The sequence below is a fragment of the Danio aesculapii genome, chromosome 12 (genome assembly GCF_903798145.1).
Source record: "Danio aesculapii chromosome 12, fDanAes4.1, whole genome shotgun sequence".
Lineage (NCBI taxonomy): Eukaryota > Metazoa > Chordata > Actinopteri > Cypriniformes > Danionidae > Danio > Danio aesculapii.
The window spans coordinates 46,617,577-46,641,402 of record NC_079446.1 but is presented as its reverse complement, the minus strand read 5'-3'; the positions used below and the strand labels follow the sequence as shown (position 1 = coordinate 46,641,402).

General features: G+C 34.5%; 1 protein-coding gene across 1 annotated transcript in view; it reads right to left on the bottom strand.

Annotated features, from left to right (window-relative positions):
* LOC130238984 (disintegrin and metalloproteinase domain-containing protein 12) overlaps positions 1–23,826 on the bottom strand; it is a 541,789-nt gene that overhangs the window by 4,711 nt on the left and 513,252 nt on the right. Inside the window, exon 5 of the mRNA XM_056470105.1 lies at positions 5,931–6,007. Within this exon, the coding sequence (XP_056326080.1) occupies positions 5,931–6,007 (77 nt within the window). The remainder of the gene's footprint in view (positions 1–5,930; positions 6,008–23,826) is intronic.

The window sequence follows — 23,826 nt, the reverse complement described above, 5'->3', positions numbered from 1 at the left end:
AAGAACAGAAAACTGAGGCTACAATTCACACAGACTCACACAGACATTTGGATGGTCGGGTCAGAATTTGGCATCAGCATCACGAAAGCATAGATGCATCCTGCCTTGTCTCAGCAATTCAGGCTGGTGGTGGTGTAATGGTGTGGAGGATATTTTCTTGGCACACTTTGGGCCCATTAGTACCAACTGAGCATCGTGTCAACACCACAGCCTACCTGAGTATTGTTACTGACCATGTCCATCCCTTTATGACCACAGTGTACTCATCTTCTAAAGAATAACGCACCATGTCATAAAGCGTGAATCATCTCAGACTGGTTTCTTGAACATGACAATGAGCTCACTGTCCTCAAATGGCCTCCACAGTCACCAGACTTAATCCAATAGAGCATCTTTGGGATGTGGTGGAACGGGAGATTTGCATCATGGATGTGCAGCCGACAAATCTGCAGTAACTGTGTGATGCTATCATGTCAATATGGAGCAAAATCTCAGAGGAATATTTCCAGTACCTTGTTGAATCTATGCCATGAAGGATTACACCATTTCTGAATGTAACCTTTTACATTCTTTTACATTCAGAAATGGTGCAAGTCCAAACCTGGTACTAGTAAGGTGTACCTAATTAAGTGGCCGCTGAGTTTTTTTTTTTTTTAAATAGCCAATAAATAATAAAGAAATATCATTATCACGCTACTCAACATTATTAATTACAAATATTGCATATTTTTCAAGATTTTGCAGCCCTATACAATATAGTTACAGTTACAGTTAAAGACTAATTTTGAGCTTTTTGGTTATTTATTGTCTTCTGAAAGTAATTTTTTTATTGAAAAAGTTGCTTTTTATTATTAAATGGATGAACTATGGAAAATAATGGCACTTACTTGTACCCATTAAAACTAATAATAAATCACTGATCTATTAAAGTGTATTAGATCTGAGAACAGGCTCGCATGATCCCATCCACATTAATGGGATGGCCGTTGAGCCTGTCTCATCCTTCAAGTTCCTGGGGACCCACATCTCTAAGGACCTTTCCTGGACCACCAACACCTCCAGCCTGGTCAAGAAGGCTCACCAGCGCCTATTCTTCTTGAGGCAACTTAAGAAGAACCAGCTTTCATCAGCCGTCTTGGTGAACTTCTACCGCTGCACAATAGAAAGCATCCTGACCAACTGCGTCACAGACTGGTATGGAAGCTGCTCTGTTGCTGAGCGTAAGGCACTGCAGCGGGTGGTGAAAACTGCCCAACGCATCACAGGGACTACACTGCCAACCATTGAGGACATCCAGAAGAAACACTGTCTGCGCCGAGCACGCAGTATTCTTAAGGACACCTCTCACCCTGCTCACAGACTGTTTCCTCTCCTGCCTTCCGGCAGGCGCTTCAGGCTCCCCCGGACAAAAACCAGCAGACTGAGGAACAGCTTTTTCCCCAGAGCTGTCTCCCTTTTGAACTCTGCCCCTCACTGACTCTTTTGCCCCCCCAATACACCCCCCCCACACTCCTCTAACTTATACTCCTCACAATCACTGCACTGTTTAACATTTGCACATTTAAAGTTTGCACATATTCATTGCACTGATTAATTTATTTAAACTGTACATACCCACTTCACAGGGACATTTGTAATTATGTTTATCTATCTGCACACTTCTGCTATTAATAGTATCCTGTACATATATTCATTTATTGTAAATATGTTCATAACTAATACAACCTGTATATAATGTTTATAGTACATCCATCTGTAAATATCACCATAGTTTTTCTATAACTGCACTTTATAACTTATACCTGTATCCTGCACTTGCTGCTATTGCACTGCTGGTTAGACCGAAACTGCATTTCGATGCCTTGTACTTGTACATGTGTAATGACAATAAAGTTGAATCTAATCTAATCTAATCTAATTTATTGAAGTGTAACAGAAGTTATAATGCTCCATTCACACGAGGCGTCAATGTCAATGCTTCCCATTCACTTTGAATGAGTTACGTCAGGCTATGCCGAACTGCTTTGTGGATCTGTCTGCGCCACTTCAGTGGCATTGCTCGCTGCAGAAGTTGGGACTTTCTTAATTTTTCAAGCGCCAATGGAAGCGTCAGCCAATCAGATCACTGTATGCAAATACACCAGCTCAGACAGCCGATTACTGACTAATTTCATTGACTATGACGATCGTGTCAGCCCTAACTTCAAACACGCTCTGTCAAGCATTGACGCTCAAGCCGTGTGTCAGTCGTGCGTAAGTCACACTTTACAATAATGTTTCATTAAGTAATGCATTTACTAACATGAACTAATTATAAACGATACTTGCACAGCATTTATTAACCATAATTCATACATATACCAATGCAATGGCAATCAATACCAATACCAGTACAAATACATTTACCAATGCCTTATTAAAAATCCAAATTCATGCTTGTTAACATTAGTCAATAAACCATGAGTTAACATGTATTAACAACGAACGATTGTATTTTCATTAACTGACATGAACAAATACTCTAATAAATGTATTGTTCATTGATTGTGCATGTTAGTAAACGCATTAACTAATACAACCTTATTGTAAAGTGTTGCCGAGTTGTAATTCTTGCAGAGCATAAGAAAAATGTGATTCACTGACACAGACTGGGAGATATATAAATAGAGAGAAACAGAGAGAGAGAGAGAGAGAGAGAGAGAGAGAGAGAGAGAGAGAGAGAGAGAGAGAGAGAGACAGGTTACTGCAGCACAAACACAGAGTCAAGGTGAAATACAGAGCTGAACAATAAGCGGCGTGACTCCAGGGACTGACACGTGTTTGATTTTTTTTATCGCTGTCATAAATCCTGCATGTCCAAAGCCCTCTCATTCTCCCCCAGTCGAGGTGTGAAAATCCGATTTATGCATCTCTTGTGGCGCACAATCAGTTAATATAACGTTATTACGGTGATGCTCTGACAGAAACTATTAGAGGACAATCACTTTTCTAACCACGTCCTTCTTTAGAGCTGAATCAAATTTCTTTTATAATTGATGAACGCCACAAGACTGACAACTGAATATTATAACAAACGCCTTCTAGTGCCGCTTATAGCTAAATTAAGCTGGATTCTCCATTTGATTTACTATGCACTGTTATTGAACTAGACTGAATCAACATTGAACTGAGCTAAAGAACAGCTCTATTTCTTCCAACCCAGGCTCAATCATTTTTAGATGACTTTTTATGTATACTTTTAGATCACATTTTATGTTTAATTGTATTTATTGTAAATCCTTTCTTAAAAACTCTACTTTTTGTATTAATATTATATGTTAGGCACCTAGGGTCTGAGAGTAACGTAATTTCGATTCTCTATATGTCCTGTACATGTGGTCGAATTGACAATAAAGCTGACTTTGACTTTGAATATGAATATGTAAATCAGGCTATTTTTTGGAAAACATTGAATATGTTGCTCCATGTAGGTTGCGTTGCATGTTTCACACTGTAAAAATATCTGTAAATTATCTGTGTTTTGTGATTCAAGTTATTATTTGGTATTTTCCCCGTTTATTTCTGCTTTTAAATTACTTTATGGGATGTTGATCTTTCTTCCAACAACTTTTATCCTTGAAAAGTTATAAAAAGTGACCTTTATGAACATTTGTAATAGTTTGCAGTGCTATATTGTCTGGGTTGGTGTTGTATATTATGCAACAAAAACCTTGTAATAAACTGCAGTGCATTCTGTTATTCTCTATATATTATTTATTATACATTATTTTATTTTAAACTACTAAAATGTCAATAATAGTCACTTTGTTGAATCAAATATGGTTCATATTTAACCATCATCCTCTCCTTTAAATGATTAATATGGAGTGGATTTGATTTTGTGGCTGTAAAAAAATGCAATCTATTGTTCATTATTTTTATTTTATAATTTTTTTTATTTATTTTAATATGTATATTTTTTTACATTTTGCATTTGCTTGGTAAAAGATACATTAGATTCAATGTGATACAGCTACTTAATAATAATAATAATAATAATAATAATAATAATAATAATAATAATAATAATAATAATAATAATAATAATTTTAGGGAAAAAAATGGAAAATTGTACAATATAAGCTCAAAATTAGGTTAAAAAAAGCTTAATTATTATATAAATTCCAAAATAAAAGCACAAAAATAAAAGATGTGAAAAAATACATTAGATTCAATGTATTACAGTTACTTAATAATAATACTAATAAAATATATAATGATATATACTAATAATAATAAAATATAAATATAATAATAATAAGACGACAAATAGGCTAAATTGAACAATATAAGCCCAGAATTAAAAATTATTGGAAAAATTACAAAATAAAAGCACAAAAATAAAAGATGTAAAAAAAATACAATTAGATTCAATGTGTTACAGTTACTTAATAATAATAATAATAATAATAATAATAATAATAATAATAATAATAATAATAATAAATAATAATAATAATAATAATAATAATAATTTTAGGGAGACTTTTTCAAAAATCGTACAATATAAGCTCAGAATTCAGAGGAAAAAACGCAAAATTATTATTAAATTACAAAATAAAATCACAAAATTAAAATGTGAAAAAGATACATTAGATTCAATGTGTTACAGCTACTTAAAAAAAATAATAATAATAATCATAATTTTATGAAAAAATTCTAAATTGTACAATATGAGCCCAGAATTAGGTGAAAAATTATTATATAAATTCCAAAATAAAAGCACAAAAAAGTGAAAAAATACATTAGATTCAATATGTTACAGCTACCTAATAATAATAATAATAATAAAATATCTATTATTATTAATAATAATGAAATATAAATATAATAATAATAAGAAGAAAAAATGCTAAATTGAACAATATATGCAGAGTTAAAAATTATTATATAAATTCCAAAATAAAAGCACAAAAATAAAATATGTGAAAAAATACATTAGATTCAATATGTTACAGCTACTCAATAATAATAATAATAATAATAATAATAAATAATAATAATAATAATAATAATGATAATAATAATAATAATAATAATAATAATAAAAGTAATTATTTGTTAAATTTATAATCAATTTCTAAATCTAATTTTTGCTTCTTATAGTTATCATCACTAATATTCTCTAATAATTATAACAATTGAGCTGTACAACACTAAGGCCCAATCACAATTATTATGAACATAAATTGAATTCACAATTATTATGAACATAAATTGAATCAACATTCAAATAAACTGGCCTAGATAATGACACTAGTCTGGACATAGACTGGATTTTCAGCAAAAATAAATCATATTAAAGAACTTTGCAACAGTAGTTCAGTACACAGTTCATTACTGTGTAGATAACCGAAAACTAACTATATTGTCTAAAAAGCATATAAATCTACTACTAAAATCCCTTATTACTATTTACTTTTACACTTTTAAAATGGATGATTGGACTAGAATGCATATGAAAGCTTAATATTATATTTGAACATAAGAAAAAAGGAAATTAATGTTAAGTTTAATATTAAGAAGGTAATAATATTGTTTCTTTATAAAATTAGTCAAATTTACAAGCAATATCTGATTAAATTCATGTCTTCCTCATTATTTTTGTCAGTGTTTCTCTTTCATCATCACACTTTGCATCAACTTTTCACTTCTGAAACTATGTGAATGTCCCTTCTTGGATAATGAATGCAAACCTAAGCGTCCACCCCAGAGTTTTCCCATACTTAAAACAGGAAGTGTAAAGAGTCTCTGGAGGACGCTGAACTTCACACGCCGTAATTAAAGTGTCCTTTCTTCGGGCATTTCTCCTTCACTCCCCAAGCCCAGTGCATCATGGGACCATGAAGCGGTGAAGTTAATGAACTGATCCTGTCCTGTGACTAACTCACCTGAGTCCTGTGCAGGTGCTGATGGTGACCTCTGACCCCAGGTGACCCACCACCTCACCATGATAGTAGCAGTGAATCTAGGACACAACAGAAAAAAAAATCAATAAATAATGGCATCATCACAGGCAGCACGGTGGCTCAGTGGTTAGCACTGTCACCTCATAGCATGAAGGTCGCTGGTTCGAGTCCCAGCTGGGTTATTTGGCCTTTCTGTGTGGTGTTTGCATGTTCTCCCCATGTTGGTGTGGGTTTCCTCCGGGTGCTCCGGATTCCCCCACAGTCCAAAAACATGCGCTATAGGGAAATTGAATAAACTATATTGGCCGTAGTGTATGAGTGTGTGTATGGTGAGAGTGTATGGGTGTTTCCCAGTACTGGGTTGTGGCTGAAAGGGTATCCGCTGCATAAAACATAATAATAATAATAATAATAATAATAATAATAATAATAATAATAGTAAAATATATAATAATATATACTAATAATAATAAAATATAAATATAATAATAATAAGAAGAAGACAAATAGGCTAAATTGAACAATATAAGCCCAGAGTTAAAAATTATTATATAAATTACAAAATAAAAGCACAAAAATAAAAGATGTGAAAAAAATACAATTAGATTCAATGTGTTACAGTTACTTAATAATAATAATAATAATAATAATAATAATAATAATAATAATAATAATAATAATAATAATAATAATAATAATTTTAGGGAGAAATTTTCACTTCACTCCCCAAGCCCAGTGCATCATGGGACCATGGAGCGGTGAAGTTAATGAACTGATCCTGTCCTGTGACTAACTCACCTGAGTCCTGTGCAGGTGCTGATGGTGACATAAAACATATGCTGGAATAGTTAATGGTTCATTCCGCTGTGGTGACCTCTAATAAATCAGAGAATCGGCCAAGGAAAAATGAATAAATGAATGAATGGCTTCAGCACATCAGAGAATTTATAAAGTCATGTCTCTTTCTTACTGATGTTTTGCACACAGTTCTGTAGAATTAAATTAAGATAATTACTGATCATCATCGACATAATAGTTTAAGGGATGATTTTCAGATATTTGTTGATAATTGTTTCAGGTTTTTAAATTTAAAGATTTATTTTGCTGAAATACTACTAATAAACAACAGTTAGGCAAAAGTGAAAAACTGACCAACATATTCCTTCATAAATGTGTGTTTTATGTTGTGCATGAATCATATTTGATATATTTTTAGATTTTATGGCTCAAGTAACACAATATAATGATAACTGGGATGAAAATTTCAGAACAACTTTGGGTAACACTTTATAATAACTACACACTATGAATCATCTATTAAGCATTAGCAAATAGTGAATTCATTATCTCTTAAGCATTAACTCTACATTAATAAATGTTAGTAAGCAGTTTGTAACTCCAGTTAAAAATGCTGTATTCTTGACATACAAGCACATTTATAATGTGCTTAATAATTGTACTTTCATACTTTGTTAATGATTTATTTTTCTGTACTTAATTAAGTTTTGCATTATTTATAAACTGGTTATTTAAGCATTGTTTGTTGTTTTTTAAGATCATTCAGAATGAGTTAGTAAATGATTAATAAACTATTCAGATCAACATTTACATATGTTATTATTCAGGCATATACTACTAGTTAATTTGTATGTTAATGAATGCTTAACTTCTTTATTAACTCAAATCTAAAGTGAGGACTATTAATGCTTTATAAATCCCTTATAAATGACAACTAAAGGCTCAGTTAAATTCTAAACAGGAAAAAAAGAAAATAAATGACATTAGTATTTCTATTCATTTGAAGATACACAATTGAAACTGTATCAAATAAAAAATAAATATTTGCAATCTTATGTAAAATAAAATTACTGTACAGTTTAAACATTGCATCTTATTATATTGTTAAATTACTATATTGCTGTTGTTTTATCCAGTTTTATGTCGTATTTTGACACTCCTGTTATTCAGCAATGTTTAAACTCTACAGTAATTTTACTTTTTAGATAAGATTGCAAAGATGTATCTTTCATTTGATACCAAGCCTTTATTTGTCATTTATAAGGGATTTATAAAGCATTAATAGTCCTCACTTTAGATTAGGTCACAAGACTGGATGAAGTTAAGTTAATAAAGCATTTGTTAACATACATAGTAACCATTACTATATGCCTGAATAATAAGATATACAAACGTTAATTTCAACAGTTCATTAATCATTTACTAACTCATTCTGAATGATCTTAAAAACTCCAACTACTTTAAAATACAAATGCTTTGTAAATTATGCAAAACTTCAGTTTATTATGAAAAATCAACCAGTCACAAATTATGAAAGTGCAGTTATTAAGCACATTATAAATGTAGTTGTAGGTCAAGATTACAGCATTTGTAGCTGCAGTTCAAAACTGCTTACCAATGTTTATTAATGTAGAGTTAAAGCTTAACACATAATGAACTCACTATAGATGCTAATGCTTAATAAATGATTTATAGTATAAAGTCTTACCCAACTTTTCAATTTGATGCAGAAATTTAAATGACGAAAACTCATATCAATGACTTTTTTTTTACAATTCCAATTTGTAAATTTTTGATAAGTGTGGTTCTTCTGGGCGACGCAGTGGCGTAGTAGGTAGTGCTGTCGCCTCACAGCAAGAAGGTCACTGGTTCGAGCCTCGACTGGGTCAGTTGGCGTATCTGTGTGGAGATTACATGTTCTCCCTGTGTTGGTGTGGGTTTCCTCCGGGTGCTCCGGTTTCCCCCACAGTCCAAAGACATGTGGTATAGGTGAATTGGGCTGAGTTGTCCGTGGTGTATGAGTGTGAATGAGTGTGTGTGTTTCCCAGGGATTGGGTTGCTGCTGGAAGCACATCCGCTGCGTAAAAACATGCTGGATAAGTTGGCGGTTCGTTCCGCTGTGGCGACCCCAGATTAATAGAGGGACTACGCCGAAAAGAACATGAATGAATGAATGATTCTGATATATTTATTTGACAAATCTGATTTAAATTCTAACGCTGTGTTCACACCAGACATGGCACACGCTAATAAATTGTGCTATTCACCCTTTAATAGATGCGTAAACATTTTGAGTTTACTTGTTTCATTCATGCGTGAAATTCACAGCTCAATTGTTATAATTATTAGAGAATATTAGTGATGATAACTATAATAAGCAAAAATTAGATTTAGAAATTGATTATAAATTTAACAAATAATAACTTTTATTATTATTATTATTATTATTAATATTATTTATTATTATTAAGTAGCTGTAACATATTGAATCTAATGTATTTTTTCACATATTTTATGTTTGTGCTTTTATTTTGGAAATTCACTTTAGAGTCACCGCTCGGTGACTCTAGCTTCATTGCTAAATGGCTAACATAGATTTTACTGAGAGATTAGCTGTGCTTGGTGTGCTTTAGGAAGGTTGAAAAACAGCGTAGATTCGTTTGGCACCGTGTCTGAGTCCATTAGATCCTTTCAGTAGTGCACCCAGCTCTGTGAGTTCATAAACTCCACCAGAAACTATACCTGGATGATGGAAGATTTCAGCAGTGCTTTAGACTGAGCCCAGCCCAGTTTAATGAAATGTTGTCTGGTGTCAGCAAGAGGGTTTCCTCTCGCAGCAACAACAGGCACTACGTCATAATCACGCCACTACAAGAGCAAACTCCTGATTGGTTAACGCGGCGTGAATGTCCATTGAAGTTTAGATTTTCCAACTCAAGCAATCTGCGCATTAAGTGCGTCAAACATGCAAAACACTCAACTCATGCCGCTACATTCATGCGAATCGCAACATTCTCGCCTCATTCGCACAAAATGCACCACAGGTTGTTTATTCGCGTCTTTGTATTGACTTAACATGTATATCACTCGCGTTTAATGTTTCATTCATGTCTGGTGTAAACGCAGCAATAGGAATTTAATAGTCAAACAAAAATATACTTTTTTTCATAATAATAAAGTAATTCATTATAATTATTCATTTAATCATTCATTTCAATTTATTCGATATTTATGAGGGGTCGCCACAGCGGAATAAACCGACTACTATTCCAGCATAGGTTTTACTCAGCGGATGCCCTTCCAGCTGTAATCCTCTATTGGGAAACCATTATAATTATTTAAAACTTATTTGAAATTTAAAAAAAAAGATTCATTATTAAAATGAACATTCGTCCACCATTGAGGAACAGTGACAGTAAATGTTCTGGAAATATTATTATCGTCACTGCTGCTGCCATGGTGCGTAGAGGAATATTTATTTCCAGAACATTTACCGTCACTGATCTTCAATAGTTTGCAAGTGTCTAAAATGTCATCTAAAATGACATGTTTTATAAATAATGCTTATTATCTCTGTCACTTTATTACAGTGCATTATACATTTTTAGATGCATTTTTTGGTAATAAAACGAAGCATTCAGATTTTGCAGTTATCCGGTTTACCCCAAAGTCCAAACACATGCTATATAAGTGAACTGAATAAACTAAATTGGCAGAAGTATGAGAGTGTGTGTTTGAAACGGAGTGTATTGGATGTTTCCCAATACTGGGTTGCGGCTGGAAGGGCATCCGCTGCATAAAACATATGCTGGAATAGTTGGCGGCTCATTCTGCTGCGGCGAACTCTGAAAATGAGACTAAGCTGAAGGAAAATAAATGAATGAATGAGTGAATGAATGAATGACTATAATTTCCAGAACATTTATCGTCACTGTTCCACCATTGAGAAACAGTGACAGTAAAAGTTCTGGAAATAAATATTCCTCTACATGCCATGGCTGCAGCAGGCACAGTAATATTATTTACAGAATATTTTAGAAACAGTGACAGTAAATGTTCTGGAAATAAATATTTTTCTTCGTACCATGGCTGCAGCAGGCACAATAATATTATGCATAATGTTAAAATTATTGAAACTCTTTAGTAATTTTTGAGCGAGATGCTAATGGTCTAATCCAAATCAATGATTTATGCTAAGCTAAGCTAAAAGTGCTCCCGCTAGACCCAGAAATCGGCTGAAGGGATTAAATGATGGCAAAACTCAACAGTTTAACTCTAGTGGAGCAGTAAAATGAGCCTATTTAAAATAAGTGGAGTGTTCCTTTAAACCAGACTGTGTCTCCTTTCTGCATGTACGCAGTGAGAGGCTCTTCAGGACAGAGTAGTTTTGCCTGAGGATGCAAGCAGCACTCGTCTGCTTTGGATTGTGAATGGGTTTTGGCAGGAACTCCAGAGCTTCCCAACATCCCTGTGAAAGCTGCTGTCCAAGACCACAGCTCTCTGTCTACAAACCACAGAAAGACCTTCAGGCCCAGCGCTTTTACTCCTTCCTTCTTTCACTGAAGACACTTGCATTTTTAGCTCTTTCCCGTGAAACATGTTTTCAGACTAACCACAGTGTGTAAATATCACAAAGACAGCAAACAGAGGAGCATTACAGCGATTTCCTAAGAGTGTCATGGGGCATGATGCAAAGGTTTTATAATAGTGTAAGTGGAAGAAATGTGATAAAAAACTGACTCTGTAAATAAAAACAAAAACACAAAACAGTTTAACCAATAGAGTAGTTTATCAGCATATACATGCCCTTTCTTCCATATAAAGAGTATTTTGACAATAAATCTAGTTTTAAAAAGCTCAACGTTTTAATGTTTTCAGTTTAAGTAGTTAAAACTTTAGGTAGTTAAGTAAGTAGAAGTCTAACTGAGCTGTTTTTATAACATTATATCAAATTGTTAGTATTCCTAACCTATTACATTATCCAGCTCATTTCATGCTTGCGCTGTTAACAATTTGCTAAAACATACTCATCAATTACTTAGGCCCCGTTTGCACGAATACGTTTTAGTTTTAAAACGGTGTTTTAGAATGAAAACGATCAGCGTCCTCACTGGCGTTTCATCCAACGTTTTTGAACTACTCTAAATCTTCACTACACCACTGAAAACGCACATCACGTGACCACACACACACACATTCTGGCATGCGCTGCAGCGTGCTTTGAGCACATCTACCCATATGAGAGCTGTGCACGTCAGACTGTTCATCAAAGATCTAGTGCTGGATCTAAGCTCACTTTATTTGTTAAACGTGATATTTAATTCATCTTGTTGTCAATATCTAACGACATATTCCCCGACTTTGGTCTTTTGAATATATTACTTGTTCTCAGGTAACATGTTTTGGCTGAGCACAAAGATAAGTTAATATATTTAATTAATGTAACCGCTTGAACTGATTCTGCATATTGATTGATTGCTCGCCTTTACTTCCGATATTGTATAAACTTATTGTGCGTTATACTTTTATAAAGCCTATTACTGATTATTAAAACTGATATTCAGCAAAAGAGAGGCTATGTTTTGTATTTTTAATGAAAATTAAAGGAGGCAGTGATGTTATAGGCTCCGTTTTGTTAAAAATACGCATGAAGATGACGTATAAATATGTAGCTACACGACGCCTCAACATTTTTGGTGTCTGTTAAATTTCTAATATCAAAATGAAAATAGGCAGTTCCTCATATACTGTAATGTTTTAATTTTATTGCTAAAATAGTGAAACAACATAGCCAGGATGATGTGAATATGGTTATGAAGTACACTGTTCCCTTGGAAGATTTCCCCAACGTGTCCTCAGGAGATTGTTTTCCATATCAAACTTGCGAAGTCTGAACTCACAAGAAAACGATGCAGGACTGAACCATGTGTAGGCTACTTAATATTGAGGAAAAAGCCCCAATCAGATTGGCGAATGTCTGCAGCCCCGCCTCCGTTTTCAGATGTCTCCGTTTTCCCCCATCCACACTGAGACGGAGCAGCAGCGTTTTAAAACAAAAACGGCCCTTTCAGCGTTTCCAAAACTCTCTGTTTTTAACACTCGAAAACTCCGGCGTAGTGTGGACGGATGGCGTAACCATAGCAAAACTTATGAGTTTTAAAACTAAAATGTATTAGCGTAAATGGGGCCTTACTTCCCAGGGCCATTTTTTATCGAAGTTGATCTTTAGCTGCACCATGTTGGTGTTTCGTAACATCTAGTTTTTATGAGGTGAGTTGTTAGCCCAGCGCTCAACCCCCAACCTGGAGAACCAGGACATACACACATACACTATGGACAATTTAGTTTACCCAATTCACCTACAGCACATATCTTTGGACTGTTAGGGAAACCGGAGCACTCGGAGGAAACCCACGCCATCATGGGGAGAACATGGAAACTCCACACAGAAATGCCAACTGACCTGGCCAGTGACCTTCTTGTTGTAAGGTGACAGCTCTGCCCACTGCGCCACCATATATATTCATCCATTAGGATGTTCAAACATTGTTAGCTTTCAACACACTGTTGGCACGTTTAAATATGTTACTAGCATGTTATAACAGACAAAAACATATTTGTTACATAGGCAGGCGCTAACATGTACTGACTGCATGTTTTGAAACATTGAGAGAATTTAAGGTATGTTCAGGGACACTGCTAGTTGCAAGTTGTACATTTTTTTAACGATTTAGCACAATGTTAGCATTTTGTTATCAAGTTAGTGTATTTCTGGAATTAATGAAATGTAATGTTTTTTATTTATTGCCATGTCATATTTTTTACCCAATTTAATGGCAGGAACATTTCAATAATAATTATTATACAATTAAAAATCAACAACCAAATGAATACATAAATTAAATAAGATTTCTAGTGTTAATACATGGCAGAATTGCTCTTTTTTAAAAAAAAAAAAAAGCAGGACAGTGCAGTAAAATGTGTTTTATAGTGAGGAGAGTTGTGCAGCACAAACACTGAGTAGGGTTTTCACCTTGGAGCAAAAACCCATGGGTTATTCTTGTATGACATCTGGTAAAAATCACTTGATCAAATCTAGTCTTAAAATGACTTAAAAATCTGTGTAAGACTTCATGTTGTATTTCATTTCATTTATTATTTTCCAATGCATCCCACTCCTCTTGCCACTTGTTTAAAATGTAGACATTAGCTATGTTTCCATCCACCTATTTTTATGCGCATTTTGCATCTGCGCTTAAAAAAAACAGTTGATGCAAATGCCTGATGCGCATACATTTTGAAAATGTTTAATTCTTGTTAAAGCAACTGACTCCCACACACAAAGAATCACTGGTTTGATCCCAACTCAGACCGGGCTGGGTGAGGTAGGACCAGTGGGTTACATGTGGGGGCTCGTCCGGGATGAGAGTGAGGTTTAGGGAAGTGAGTGTAATGGATGCCAGCTAGTGAAGTGCTATGCAGGTAAACCTCACTCCTCTGACTTTTAAAGGTGCTCTAGCGATAGATGCTAGGGGCCATGGTCTGTAGCCTCCTTGTTAGAGCAACCGACTCTCATGCAAAGAATCGCTGGTTTGATCCCAGCTAAGACCGGGCTGTGTACTGTAGGACCAGTGGGTTCCATATGTATTTAAATAAACATCTATTTTATTAAAAAAGGTATTGAAGTTTTCTTTGTTTTGAGGGATATTAGCCTGTTATAACCTACAGTAACCTATTTAAAAGGCATATTTTGGGTCAAACTATACAAACTATGCATCTAATTTAACTTTACTTTTAGCCTATATGAAGAAACAAACCGCTTGTTTACAAGAAAAGTGTCTTGTGAACATGAATTTCTACCGGTGCTCTAGATCTGCTGGTTTTCATACTGTTGAATGAATCTTTTTGTATAGACTAATTGGCGTGATTAAGCATTCACAAACTGTACGAACTGTTATATGGGTGGTCAAAAGTATATTTATATTATTTATTATTTTAATTCTTAATATTATTATTAAAGATACATGTCAGAGAATTTTTTTTTCTCACTATTAAAGATGAGACCCCACATACATCTTGTTTTGATGTCATTCAGGGGCGATTAAGCATTAATTAGAGGGGCAATTCCCCCCAATCCCACAGTCATTTGTGCCCTGAATACATCCCAGTGAATCAGCTTCTGGAAAGGAGGGTGAGATTTTTGACAAAAAATGATGAAAGAAAACAATGCTTTCCAATAATAAGCACAGCAATGTTACATTAAAAAAAGAATAATTGTCAATATTGATTTCAAGGTGATTTTAATACAGCACTGCACTGTAAGGTGCTTTCAAATGAGGCTTATCTAATCCTATTACAAAAACGACCTTTTTCATGAGGCTTGTTTTATTCCATAATCATCCCATATCCTTGACTTAGGGTTATTTTAAGCGCATTACTTGGTCTAAACTTTAGTCCTCCATATATCTCCGAGTCCCAGTCAAGGTAACACAAGGAAATCCATCATAACACACACTGCCCTGAGCTGTTCATCAGAGCATTGTTTCCTCTGAGCCCTCAGGCAAAAACAGACACATCCCACTTCCATTAAAAATAAAACACACAAAGCCACAGACCTGCCAGCCGCATTAAAATCATAACTCCATGTATACTGCATGAGAAAAATCACTGTTGCAAGTCTTTTTTAGCCTAATAATATCTTTGAATCCTCAGTTTTCAACAACGAAGTGTCGACTGAATTAGATGATTTATAAATTATACCGTATCAGCATGAATATTCCTCATATCATGGCTGCAGCAGGCACAGTAACATTATTTCCAGAATATTTAAGGAACAGTGACGGTAAATGTTCTGGAAATAAATATTCCTCTATATACCATGGCTGCAGCAGGCACAATGATATGCATAATGTTACTTTTAAGCACATGTCCTAGTCTAAACTATAGTCCCCCATATATCTCAGAGTCCCAGTCAAGGTAACATGAGCAAATTCATCATAACACACACTGCCCTGAGCTGTTCATCGATACATCTGTTCACTGTTTCTCAGTGAATATAGGCAATATTTTGTTGGTGCATTTAAACAAAACTAAAATAAAACAATAGTTTGGTCACCGAACATCTTTAGGATAAGAAACACAATTAATTTAAATTCAAGAAAAGTTACTGCAAAAATAAATAAATAAATAAATAAATAAATAAATAAATAAATAAATAAATAAATAAATAAATAAATAAATAAATAAATAAATAAATAAAAGCTCCAAAATTTCAACTTCTTTTTTTTTCTTGTTTATTAAAAATTGATTTAATATTTTCTCCTGACATATTAATTTGGGTGTACTAATTTTTGGACTCTGATCTTCAGTTATTTTGTTAGATTAGATCCAGTTTTTGTTTTGGTACTGACTAATTTAACCCAATTACAATGTCAATTACAATGGACATCACACATCAGCCCATGTTTTTTTGTGGTCCCTGAACATTTCATCTGATTTAAACCCTCCAGTCATGAGAGTGGACGATTCATCCAATCAAATGGAGTTTAAGCTCGGCATGCTGTAATTTGAAAAAAATCCACTACACTGAAAAGCAGCATGGCAGCACTTCACTCCAGAAACAGACTAAGCCACATTTACAATGTTATAATTCAGATTTAATGATTTGTTTGCCAAATCTCTTATGCAATCTATACTCCAAAATAAAAGGGATGGTTCCATTCCCAAGGGGTTCAAAGAGAACATTAATTAATACAGACTTTTTAGACACAAAAGCTTACTATTATAAGGTATTGACCCAGCTTTAGTACAATGTGTATGATAATGGACATGGCCAATTAGGGTAGGGCGATGTTGACCAATTTGGCATTGTACGATGTCTAATGTGAAACATCGCAATGGATGATGGCATCGTCGTCGTAGGTGGGGGTGGGGGTGGTTGTGCTGCTGTGCCGTCAGCCAATTGTTGCATTGCTGATCATGATCATGACTCGCGGGGATCTCAGAACAATTTCTACAGACATTTTAATTTGATTCACGAACTTGTTTAAAGAACCAAATTAGCCATTATCAAGATTAACAGATCCAGGATCTGCCAAATCATCTTAGATAATTTAATCGAGGTATGAAGAACGAACCCCAGATCTCATTTATAGTATGCTGTACATGCACGGTATATGACTGATAATATTTATTGCAAATGCTTTACAATATGCAATATTGAGACCCAAAACAATGCAACATGACTGTTTAGTCAATCTTTTACTCTTTCAGCACTAATAATCCAAGAAAATATCCATAATAATTGACTTGTATTTCACAATACTAAATGCAACAAGGCTATTAATGCAAAAAAAATTAAAAATCAGCTAAAGGAACTGCAAAAATATTATATACAGCGGGGAGAATAAGTATTGAGCATGGCATGTTTTTTAATACATCTAAAAATAATATATCTAAAAGAGCTTTTGACCTGATTTGGTAAAAACTCAAACACTACAAACATAAAAATAAAATGAATTCAAGTGCATTGCTCAGGTGTGAGTTTCTCACAGACTTCAACAGAGTGTAAAAATTTTGAAGGTTCTGTGGGTCTCGTCTATCAAATCTGATCTTTTTTGTATTTTCTATTGGATTGAAGTCAGGTGATTGGCTGGGCCATTCTACAGCTTGATTTTCTTTCTCTGAAAGCATTTGAGAGTTTCCTTGGCTGTGTTTTGGATCATTGTCTTGCTGAAATGTCCACCCTGGTTTCATTGTCATCCTCCTGCTAATGTAGATGTTGGACTGAAGCAGCTGATATTCATTTACACTGAGGAAGAGCAGAGGGTTGCTGAAAAACTACTGATGTATTTCAGCTGCTGTCTGGGCTTTCACTGCTGTCTGGGCTTTCTTCATGTGTTCAATACTTTTCCCCTGCGTCATTTCATTTTATTACACATAACTTCATTTGTAAACTAATTAGATTTGTTTTCTTTGCATATATGGATTTCTTTGGTTGTTACCAACATCCAGTGAAAATTGCAAGTCAACAGCACCTTTAGAAATATGTGTATGGTGACGTGTTCAATACATATTTTCCCTGCTGTATTTAGGCTACTAAAGTACATGATTTGGCCCTGGAAACACTCTTTTCTGAGCATATGTGGCTGTGTATGTTGATGTAGAGTGTACCAGATGGTGTGTGTGATCAGTGTTAAATCACTCGGTCACTTCATGCTGTGGCCCACAGGAGACATGAAGAGTGAGATCAAACTTGCCTACATTCAACACCACAGCTATTCCAGTTAAAGAGGCTATATGGATGAGCATTAATCAAGTATAAACGCTTCATTATTGTGTCAGCCGATAGTAATGGTAAAAATTAGACCTTTCAAAAGCATGTGAAGTTTCTTTTGCACTTCAGAGAGCCTCTTGGCTGTTTTATGACACTTGCAATGAATGCTTATAATGTTCAGGATAATGCAGAGACAGCCATTATGTATTGTAATGTCAATATGTCATGGAAAAAGGGATTAAATCAAACTCTGTCTCTCACACAGCCAGATCTGTGTGTGTGTGTGTGCGTGTGTGTGTGTGTGTGTGTGTGTGTGTGTGTGTGTGTGTGTATTAACAGACACAAGATTTTTTTTAACACATTTTTAAACATAATAATTTTAATAACTAGTATCTAATAACTATTTTTATTTGTCTTGGCCATAATGACAGTGCTTTATATTTTAGCAATTACTCTTCAAGTCTTCAACTTAAAGTGCAATTTATAGGCTTAACTATAGGTTAATTAGTTTAACGAGGCAAGTTATGGCAATTTTCAAGTCATCAGAATATTTATTGAAAAATAATAATTTCTCAAAGGGGCGAATAATATTGAACGCAAAAATTTTAACTGCTTTTATTCCAGTCAAACTAAAAGAAATAAAGACTTTATCCAGAAGAAAAAATATGATAGAAAATACTGTGAAAATTTCCCTGCTCCGTTAAACATCATTTGGGAAATATTCGTCACCTTGGAATTATAAGGTTCTCTCTGCATTCTGAATGATTTTGAGATATTGAGCTTCAATGTTTTTGCACTCCATAGCAGACAGTATGTGTGTAGCATTTGTTTTTTTAAATAAAAAGACTTAAAATGTAAACAACTTATAAAAAACATCCCATAATGTAAATAAGTTGTCAATTAATAAGAATATGTCACTCAATTTTAACAGAAATGTCAGATAGAACCTTATAATTCTAAGGTGACGAAATATTACACAAGAGGGTTAATAATTTACACACATTATACAGTCTCAGATGTACACTACCAGACAAAAGTCTTGTTGCATATCCAAGTTTTAGGAACAACAAATAATAACTTGACTTCTAGTTGATCATTTGGTATCAGAAGTGGCATATATGAAGGGCAAAGGCCTCTAGATAACGCTTATTTGACCAAAATAAAATATGATCATGCCTTGATTTTAATTATTTCATTAGGACAGTAAGGTCTGACTTTGCTTAGACAGAAGTCTTGTCACTGAACAGAAATAATGTCCAGTATAGAATATAAAGTCATGCTGCAGTGGAAACAGAATGAATATTGTGTCTGACTCCATCATGAGCTTGGAGGACTGCATCCATACATCTCTGCAATGACTCAAATCACTGATTAATAAAGTCATCTGGAATGGCAAAGAAAGCCTTCTTGCAGGACTCCCAGAGTTCATCAACATTCTTTGAATTCATCTTCAATGCCTCCTCCTCCATCTTACCCTAGACATGCTCAATAATGTTCATGTCTGGTGACTGGGCTGGCCAATCCTGGAGCAACTTGACCTTCTTTGCTTTGAGATACTTTGATGTGGAGGCTGAAGTATGAGAAGAAGCGCTATCCTGCTGAAGAATTTGCCCTCTCCTGTGGTTTGTAATGTAATGGGCAACACAAATGTCTTGATACCTCAGGCTGTTGATGTTGCCATCCACTCTGCAGATCTCTCGCACGCCCCCATACTGAATGTAAACCATGATTTTTCCTTCACCAAACTTGACTGATTTCTGTGAGAATCTTGGGTCCATGCGGGTTAAAGTAGGTCTTCTGCAGTATTTGTGATGATAGGGATGCAGTTCAACAGACGATTCATCTGAAATATCGACCTTCTACCACTTTTCCAAATGATCAACTAGAAGTCGAGTTATTATTTGTTGCTCTTACAACTGAGATCGACGACAAGACTTTTGTCAGGTAGTGTATAATCAGTCAGTCAGAGAGTTCAGGTGTCAAACTTGATCTTAGGATTTGCATACTGTGTGCAAATGTCCATATTATTACTATAATCAGATGCTTCTGTTCGCTTATTTTTAATGTGCATTTGTTATTCAGAGAAAAAACTGTGGCACGTTTTTATCAATATATCAGTTTGAGGAGAAAAAAATGCTAACTAATTAAAACTAATTGAAACAAAAGCCCATTTCTAAAAGTGTATAATACATCTCTGAGTCTAAAATGAGTTTGACACTCCTGTTCTCAGTTGTTCCTAATCACCCTAATATATTGGCGATTTAAGCACTGTTGGGCAGCGTCCGACTGGAGCTACAGGAGTCCATGAGCCGAGTCCAAATGGGGCTCAGAGGAGTTCTGCTTAAGGATGAAATAAAGACACGGCACACACAACCATAAAACAGACTTAATGAAAGGCGGAGGAGGTCTGGGAGAACAGACACACACTGACACACTCCCGAAGTCTTTCTGGAACAAAACTCCAGCTCGTAACTCCCCACACCGTCAGTGAATACAATCCATCTGCCCCAGCGGCCCTGGATCCCATCAGATCAGCACAAAACATGCCGTTCTGTTGCCTGGCGCACAAATGTTTGGATACAGCAGACGCATCAATTACTGTATGATGCGATCGGAGCTGTTGAATGTTGTTTTAGGGCCTGGCGTGTACAGTGTGATGCATCACGCAGAGGTAGACATGAGTCAAGAGCAGGACGGCTGATATATGCGTGTGACTGCTCGACATTATTTACACGTGATAATGTTGAAAAGTGAAAATGCAGAGCTGAGCTGGATCGAGATGCGGTAGAAATGGCTGTTAATAGAAGTTTGGCAAGAGATGACAATAGTTGAGTTGTTTACAGCTCTGGAGAAACTTCACAACTTGATGCAGTAATTTAGATGATGACCAACACAGATGTGTTTTTTGATTTTCTACTGCTCTATTTACAGTTTGGTGTGTGTAAGGCAACATCTATGTCATAGTTCCATTTCTAAGCAAAGTCTATGCTGATAAAGCTAAAAAATCTTCTGCAAACTGGGAAATTATATATACACACTCATTAACACATACATACACAGAGTAAACATTTTGTCAATCAAGACCTACCCATTATGGGAGTTTATCCCATGAAAACTAAATGCATAAACAAATGAATGAATGAATGAATGAATGAATTAATGCATGAATGCATGAATGAAAGGAGGAATGGCAGAATGGACAAATGAATGAATGGACAAATTAATGGATGGACGAATGAATGAATGAATGAATGAACAAAAAATTTATTAATTAAAGAACAAACGAACAAAGTAACAAAAGAACGAATAAATGAATGAAAAAATAAATGAATGAAGAGACGAATTAACTGACTAATGATTGAACATACAAATGATCAAACAAATGGACAAATGAATGAATGAACTAATGAATGAATGCACAAATGAATGCAAGAATGAATGCATAAATGCATGAATAAAAGGAGGAATGGACAATGAATGAATGAATTAGCTAATTAATGGACAAATGAATAAATAAATTGACTAATCAATGAATGAATGAACGTACAAATGAACAAACAAATTGACGGATGAATGAATTAACTAATGACTGACTGAATGGTTGAATGAATGCACAAATGCATGAATGAAAGGATGAATTGTCGAATGGACAAATGAATAAATGAGTGAATGGATGAATGAATGAATTAATGAATGAATAAATGTAAAAATGATCAAATAGACGAACAGACGAACGAAAGAATGTACGAAATGGATGAATGAATGAAAGAATGGCCAAATAGACAAACGAATGAATGAAAGGATGGACGAATTAATGGACAAATTAATGGATGAATGAATGAAGGAAGGAATAAATGAATGAATTAGCTAATTAATGGATGGATGAATAAATAAATAAATTGACTAATGAACGAATGAATGAATGAATGAATGAATGAACGAATGAACGTATAAATGAACAAATAAATTGACGAATGAATGAATGAACTAATGAATGAATGCCTGACTGAATGGATAAATGAATGCACAAATGCATGAATGAAAGGACGAATTGTCGAATGGACAAATGAATAAACGAGTGAATGGATGAATAGATGAATGAATGAATGAATGAATGAATGAATGAATGAATGAATGAATGAATGAATGTAAAAATGAAAAAATAGACAAACAGACGAGCAAACGAACGAATGTACAAGCGAGCGAACGAACAACGACTGACTGACTGAATGGAGTAATGAAATGAATGAATGAATGAATGGACCTATGAATGAACAAATGAATGAATGAATGCACAAATGAATAAATGAAAGGACAAATGGTCGAATGGACAAATGAATAAATAAATGGACAAATTAATGGACAAATAAATGGATGAATGAACGAATGAATGAGTGAATAGATGAATAGATTAATTAATTAATTAATTATTTAATAGATGAATGAATGAACAAATGAATGAACAAATGAATGGATGGATGGATGGATGGATACTGTAGATGGAGGGTGGATGGATGCGATAGATAGATAGATAGATAGATAGATAGATAGATAGATAGATAGATAGATAGATAGATAGATAGATAGATAGATAGATAGATAGATAGATAGATAGATAGATAGATAGATAGATAGATAGATAGATAGATAGATAGATAGATAGATAGATAGATAGATAGATAGATAGATAGATAGATAGATAGATAGATAGATAGATAGATAGATAGATAGATAGATAGATATGAGCATGTATGCGTGTGTCTGTGTGTAAAAGAAACATCTGCCTCTGCATTCAGGATGACAGAGCATCTGTCTTGTTTTGTGTTCCAGGATCAGTTTGTGAAGTCCAGACTCAGCACTGCTCGTCCCGCCGGTGTTCAGGTCGAGGAGAGCTGCTGTTTCTGGCTGACCTAGAACACTTGTTTCCCATCAAAACAAAGCAGGGACACATATTGCCTCACGCCGCAGGGAAAATCTGCTGAATATGTTGAAAGAGTCATAGAGGTTTATGAAATCTTACTTTCCGCTGTTGTGAAACACCATAATCTAGTGTTTATCTGACCCTTACTGGAGCATCATGTGTTTATTGCCTTTCTTTATTTTAATTTACATATTTTCAGCAACATTTCCCTATTTCTAGGGTGGCTCCATACCGTTGCTAAGGTGCTCTGAGCAAAAATGTTAAATCTAATAACTTTTAAAATAGATCAGCAGTTTCTGAAATACTCAGACCAGCCCGTCTGGCACCAACAACCATGCCACGTTCAAAGTCACTTAAATCACCTTTCTTCCCCATTCTGATGCTCAGTTTGAACTGCAGCAGATCGTCTTTACCATGTCTACATGCCTAAATGCATTGAGTTGCTGCTATGTGATTAGCTGATTAGAAATTTGCCTTAACGAGCAGTTGGACAGGTGTACCTAATAAAGTGGCCGGTGAGTGTACAGTAAGTGCTTATTTATTTACTTGAAGTAGTTTTGTTGAATGTTTTAAATAATTGTTTTAATTTGTAGGCGCTATTTTGTATTTATGTAGCCTATCGATGTATTTTCTGCAATAATTCAGTCTCCGTATTGCTATACATGAAAGTAAATAACCCTAAAAATTATTTTGGTAAATAATTAAATAATAAAAATAAAATAATACAATTTGGTAAATTAATTCAGGTATTTAGGTAAATAACCCTGTAAAAAATGCTGGGCTCCACATAAATCATGTATGTTTTCTAAACACAAATCGAATAAGTTAACTCAAAGGGGTGGTCCACTACAATATCATATGTTAAACTGTAGTTGATGTGTAAT